The sequence below is a fragment of the Eimeria tenella genome, genomic scaffold (assembly GCF_000499545.2).
Source record: "Eimeria tenella Houghton genomic scaffold, Eth_scaff13, whole genome shotgun sequence".
Classification (NCBI taxonomy): Eukaryota; Apicomplexa; class Conoidasida; order Eucoccidiorida; family Eimeriidae; genus Eimeria; species Eimeria tenella.
The window spans coordinates 302,037-307,780 of NW_013541502.1; the positions used below are offsets into that span (position 1 = coordinate 302,037).

Here is a 5,744-nt window from a genome sequence, read left to right on the forward strand (position 1 = left end):
TTTCAATCCATCGAATGGCGTATGTCACACTAACGAATGAGAGGCTGAGGCGTGCAAGGCAAATATGTTTTCGAGAGCGGTGGGCGTGCTGTTTCTAGAGCGAAGGAAAAGCCTTGTCAAGGAGCGGAGCTGGAGTGCATGGTCAGAGCGTGGTCAGCGTGCAGCTTGGCGGGGAGTCTTTTTTGGCAGGATCTCTGTGCGTCGGAGGGCATTGGGGGCTGCCTCGATGTACCACTTTGTTTAGGTGAAAAAGCGTTTTCTTCGCTATATTGTGGCCTTGTCAGGATCGATGACACAGTGCATTGCGTAACGCTGTGTCGCTTGTATTTTGGACATTGCCGTTGTTTCGAGTGAGTTTTGTTGCTGCTGTTTTGCAGGCGTGGGCTTGCGCGAAGGCACCCACCGGTGTCGGAGCTAGCCTCGCTGGCTATTGCGATTTGCAGCTAGTACGTCAAGGCGGACGAGCTGGAATGGCTGGTCTTGCGCTGCAACATGTCTGTGCTGTTGTCGCAGCGTACGTCTCGACTTTGATTTTGACATTAATAGCGTGCTGTGCCGCAAACGTGTAAAAGTTCGAGGCGCTATCACTAGGCGTCACAAGCTACGAAGTGCAGTGTGTATCAAGTTGCATGGCTTTGTGTGTAGTAGTGGCGATTGCGTCGGCGCGCAGCCATGGATTTGGAGCTCTTGGCGTTTTCTCGACTGCAATATCTTAGCTGTGTTCTGTCAGGCGATAGGTTGCCTTATTTCAGACTCGAACGTTCCAAGTTGGTGTTTGTGGCGCATGCATCTCGTGGGTGGTGAGGGTTTGGGTGGAACTATCGGCTTGCAAGTACCCACGACTGTTGGAGACGCGCGCAGAGTCTGCTATGCTGCGCCTCAATTTTCTGGCCAGTTGCAGGCATTAGGCTGAATGCTCTGAAGCGCACTGCGCGAAAAGGAGGGTGAGCACGTTTCATGGTTGCATTGTCTGGCGGGTTCGTGGAGGTCGTGCGATGGAGACGTTTAGCTGAACGGCGCTTGGACTGGTCGTTGCGCGGCAAAGGTTAGTTACTCGAGCGGGTCGCGAGCACAGCCAGCTTTTAGTTCGACAGCAGAGCAAAGAGCAGACGGCTACGTGACGGAATTGCCGATGCAGGGAGTGAGCGTCGAGGAGTACAAGTATTGCGAGTGTTGCGAGTGTGCGTTTGTCAGTTGCGTGAGTTCGCGGTTTTGGCATATCCACGTCGAGTTGCCCCCAGCTAGTGCATTTGCGTCGTGAAGGTTGTCTAAGTCTCTTGCGTTTTCCGGATTTGTCGTTTCACGTTGCGACTGTCTCACACGACATCAGCGCGAGTTGCACAGAGCCGATGGCTTAGAAAGGGCTTGGAAATTTGCATTAAGGCAGCGTCGTATTGACGTGTTTGGAATGCCTGTGGATGCAGGGGTGAAGAGGGCGCATGTGTAGATATTGGTGACAATATTTGAGTTGGAGGTACGTTGTGCTTCGTCGTGGTTTGCGGCTTTATGGCGCACATCTCGGGGGCATCTGGAGCGCGTTGCGGACTTTCCTTTGCAGCCCGTACGTGTGGAGAATATTTCAATGCATCGAGTGGCGTACGTCACACTAACGAATGAGAGGCTGAGGCGTGCAAGGCAAATATGTTTTCGAGAGCGGTGGACGTGCTGTTTCTAGAGCGAAAGAAAAGCCTTGTCAAGGAGCGGAGCTGGAGTGCATGGTCAGAGCGTGGTCAGCGTGCAGCTTGGCGGGGAGTCTTTTTTGGCAGGATCTCTGTGCGTCGGAGGGCATTGGGGGCTGCCTCGATGTACCACTTTGTTTAGGTGAAAAAGCGTTTTCTTCGCTATATTGTGGCCTTGTCAGGATCGATGACACAGTGCATTGCGTAACGCTGTATCGCGTGTATTTAGGACATTGCCGTTGTTTCGAGTGAGTTTTGTTGCTGCTGTTTTGCAGGCGTGGGCTTGCGCGAAGGCACCCACCGGTGTCGGAGCTAGCCTCGCTGGCTATTGCGATTTGCAGCCAGTACGTCGAGGCGGACGAGCTGGAATGGCTGGTCTTGCGCTGCAGCATGTTCGCGTGACAGTCGCAGCATACGTCCCTGCTTTGATTTTGACATTAATAGCGTGCTGTGCCGCAAACGTGTAAAAGTTCGAGGCGCTATCACTAGGCGTCACAAGCTACGAAGTGCACTGTGTATAAAGTTGCATGGCTTTGTGTGTAGTGGTGGCGATTGCGTCGGCGCGCAGCCATGGATTTGGAGCTCTTGGCGTTTTCTCGACTGCAATATCTTAGCTGTGTTCTGTCAGGCGATAGGTTGCCTTATTTCAGACTCGAACGTTCCAAGTTGGTGTTTGTGGCGCATGCATCTCGTGGGTGGTGAGGGTTTGGGTGGATCTATCGGCTTGCAAGTACCCACGACTGTTGGAGACGCGCGCAGAGTCTGCTATGCTGCGCCTCAATTTTCTGGCCAGTTGCAGGCATTAGGCTGAATGCTCTGAAGCGCACTGCGCGAAAAGGAGGGTGAGCACGTTTCATGGTTGCATTGTCTGGCGGGTTCGTGGAGGTCGTGCGATGAAGACGTTTAGCTGAACGGCGCTTGGACTGGTCGTTGCGCGGCAAAGGTTAGTCACTCGAGCGGGTCGCGAGGACAGCCAGCTTTTAGTTCGACAGCAGAGCAAAGAGCAGACGGCTACGTGACGGAATTGCCGATGCAGGGAGTGAGCGTCGAGGAGTAGAAGTGTTGCGAGTGTTGCGAGTGTGCGTTTGTCAGTTGCGTGAGTTCACGGTTTTGGTATATCCACGTCGAGTTGCCCCCAGCTAGTGCATTTGCGTCGTGAAGGTTGTCTAAGTCTCTTGCGTTTTCCGGATTCGTCGTTTCACGTTGCGACTGTCTCACACGACATCAGCGCGAGTTGCACAGAGCCGATGGCTTAGAAAGGGCTTGGGAATTTGCATTAAGACAGCGTCGTATTGACGTGTTTGGAATGCCTGTGGATGCAGGGGTGAAGAGGTTGCGTGTGTGGATTTTGGTGACAATATTTGAGTTGGAGGTACGTTGTGCTTCGTCGTGGTGTGCGGCTTTATGGCGCACATCTCGGGGGCATCTGGAGCGCGTTGCGGACTTTCGTTTGCAGCCCGTACGTGTGGAGAATATTGCAATCCATCGAAAGGCGCATGTCACACTAACGAATGAGAGGCTGAGGTGTGCATGACAAATGTGTTTTCGAGCACGGTGGGCGTGCTGTTTCTAGAGCGAAAGAAAAGCCTTGTCAAGGAGCGGAGCTGGAGTGCATGGTCAGAGCGTGGTCAGCGTGCAGCTTGGCGGGGAGTCTTTTTTGGCAGGATCTCTGTGCGTCGGAGGGCATTGAGGACTGCCTCGATGTACCACTTTGTCTAGGTGAAGAACCGTTTTCTTCGCTATATTGTGGCCTTGTCAGGATCGATGACACAGTGCATTGCGTAACGCTGTGTCGCTTGTATTTTGGACATTGCCGTTGTTTCGAGTGAGTTTTGTTGCTGCTGTTTTGCAGGCGTGGGCTTGCGCGAAGGCACCCACCGGTGTCGGAGCTAGCCTCGCTGGCTATTGCGATTTGCAGCCAGTACGTCGAGGCGGACGAGCTGGAATGGCTGGTCTTGCGCTGCAGCATGTTCGCGTGACAGTCGCAGCATACGTCCCTGCTTTGATTTTGACATTAATAGCGTGCTGTGCCGCAAACGTGTAAAAGTTCGAGGCGCTATCACTAGGCGTCACAAGCTACGAAGTGCACTGTGTATAAAGTTGCATGGCTTTGTGTGTAGTGGTGGCGATTGCGTCGGCGCGCAGCCATGGATTTGGAGCTCTTGGCGTTTTCTCGACTGCAATATCTTAGCTGTGTTCTGTCAGGCGATAGGGCGCCTTATTTCAGACTCGAACGTTCCAAGTTGGTGTTTGTGGCGCACGCATCTCGTGGGTGGTGAGGGTTTGGGTGGAACTATCAGCTTGCAAGTAGCCACCGCTGTTGGAGACGCGCGCAGAGTCTGCTATGCTGCGCCTCAATTTTCTGGCCAGTTGCAGGCATTAGGCTGAATGCTCTGAAGCGCACTGCGCAAAAGGGAAGGTGAGCACGTTTCATGGTTGCATCGTCTGGCGGGTTCGTGGTCGTACGATGGAGACGTTTAGCTGAACGGTGCTTGGACTGGTCGTTGCGCGGCAAAGGTTAGTTACTCGAGCGGGTCGCGAGGACAGCCAGCTTTTAGTTCGACAGCAGAGCAAAGAGCAGACGGCTACGTGACGGAATTGCCGATGCAGGGAGTGAGCGTCGAGGAGTAGAAGTGTTGCGAGTGTTGCGTGTGTGCGTTTGTCAGTTGCGTGAGTTCGCGGTTTTGGTATATCCACGTCGAGTTGCCCCCAGCTAGTGCATTTGCGTCGTGAAGGTTGTCTAAGTCTCTTGCGTTTTCCGGATTTGTCGTTTCACGTTGCGACTGTCTCACACGACATCAGCGCGAGTTGCACAGAGCCGATGGCTTAGAAAGCGCCTGGGAATTTGCATTAGGCAGCGTCGTATTGACGTGATTGGAATGCCTGTGGATGCAGGGGTGAATAGGGCGCATGTGTGGATTTTGGTGACAATATTTGAGTTGGAGGTACGTTGTGCTTCGTCGTGGTTTGCGGCTTTATGGCGCACATCTCGGGGGCATCTGGAGCGCGTTGCGGACTTTCGTTTGCAGCCCGTACGTGTGGAGAATATTTCAATGCATCGAGTGGCGTACGTCACACTAACGAATGAGAGGCTGAGGCGTGCAAGGCAAATATGTTTTCGAGAGCGGTGGGCGTGCTGTTTCTAGAGCGAAGGAAAAGCCTTGTCAAGGAGCGGAGCTGGAGTGCATGGTCAGAATGTGGTCAGCGTGCAGCTTGGCGGGGAGTCTTTTTTGGCAGGATCTCTGTGCGTCGGAGGGCATTGGGGGCTGCCTCGATGTACCACTTTGTTTAGGTGAAAAAGCGTTTTCTTCGCTATATTGTGGCCTTGTCAGGATCGATGACACAGTGCATTGCGTAACGCTGTGTCGCTTGTATTTTGGACATTGCCGTTGTTTCGAGTGAGTTTTGTTGCTGCTGTTTTGCAGGCGTGGGCTTGCGCGAAGGCACCCACCGGTGTCAGGACTCGCCTCGCTGGGTTTTGCCATACGCAGCCAGTACGTCGAGGCGGAGGAGCTGGAATGGCTGGTCTTGCGCTGCAACACGTTTGTGTTGTAGTCGCAGCGTACGCCCCTACTTTGATTTTGACATTAGTCTGCATGCTATGCCGCAGACGTGTAGAAGTGTGAGGCGCCGTCACTAGGCATCACAAGCTATGAAGTGCTCTGTGTATAAAGTTGCATGGCTTTGTGTGTAGTGGTGGCGATTGCGTCGGCGTGCAGGCATGGGTTTGGAGCTTCCGGAGTTTCGACGGCTGCAGTGTGCATTCCGTGTTGTTTTGCTGGCGGTCACATTTTCTAACTTGGATGTCTCAAGTAGACGTTTAGCGAGCATCAATCGTGCGCAAACATTTTAGTGTCTGTATGTAGCGTTTGTCGCTGTGTGGTTTTATATACATATGCAACTGAGACGTATAAACTTTACGGGAGCAACGCACAGTGTAAAGTGTTCATTTCGGCAGGTTGGATATTGGACGGATAGTCGTTTGAATGCCTTGCATACTGATATGGACGGCGGCGCGCGTGCGTTTCGGATACTTCCTAATCCTGCAGCCACGTTCTTTGAGCA

General features: G+C 53.1%; 1 protein-coding gene across 1 annotated transcript; it reads left to right on the forward strand.

The window, feature by feature from the left end:
- Nucleotides 1-3,209: 3,209 nt before the first annotated feature.
- On the forward strand, nucleotides 3,210-3,658 carry ETH_00001115 (uncharacterized protein; the record flags this gene model as incomplete). The annotated part of the gene is made up of 2 exons (XM_013373294.1): nucleotides 3,210-3,295; nucleotides 3,532-3,658. The coding sequence occupies 2 exons, from the start codon at nucleotides 3,210-3,212 to the stop codon at nucleotides 3,656-3,658; spliced, it is 213 nt and encodes a 70-aa protein (XP_013228748.1).
- Nucleotides 3,659-5,744: the final 2,086 nt, after the last annotated feature.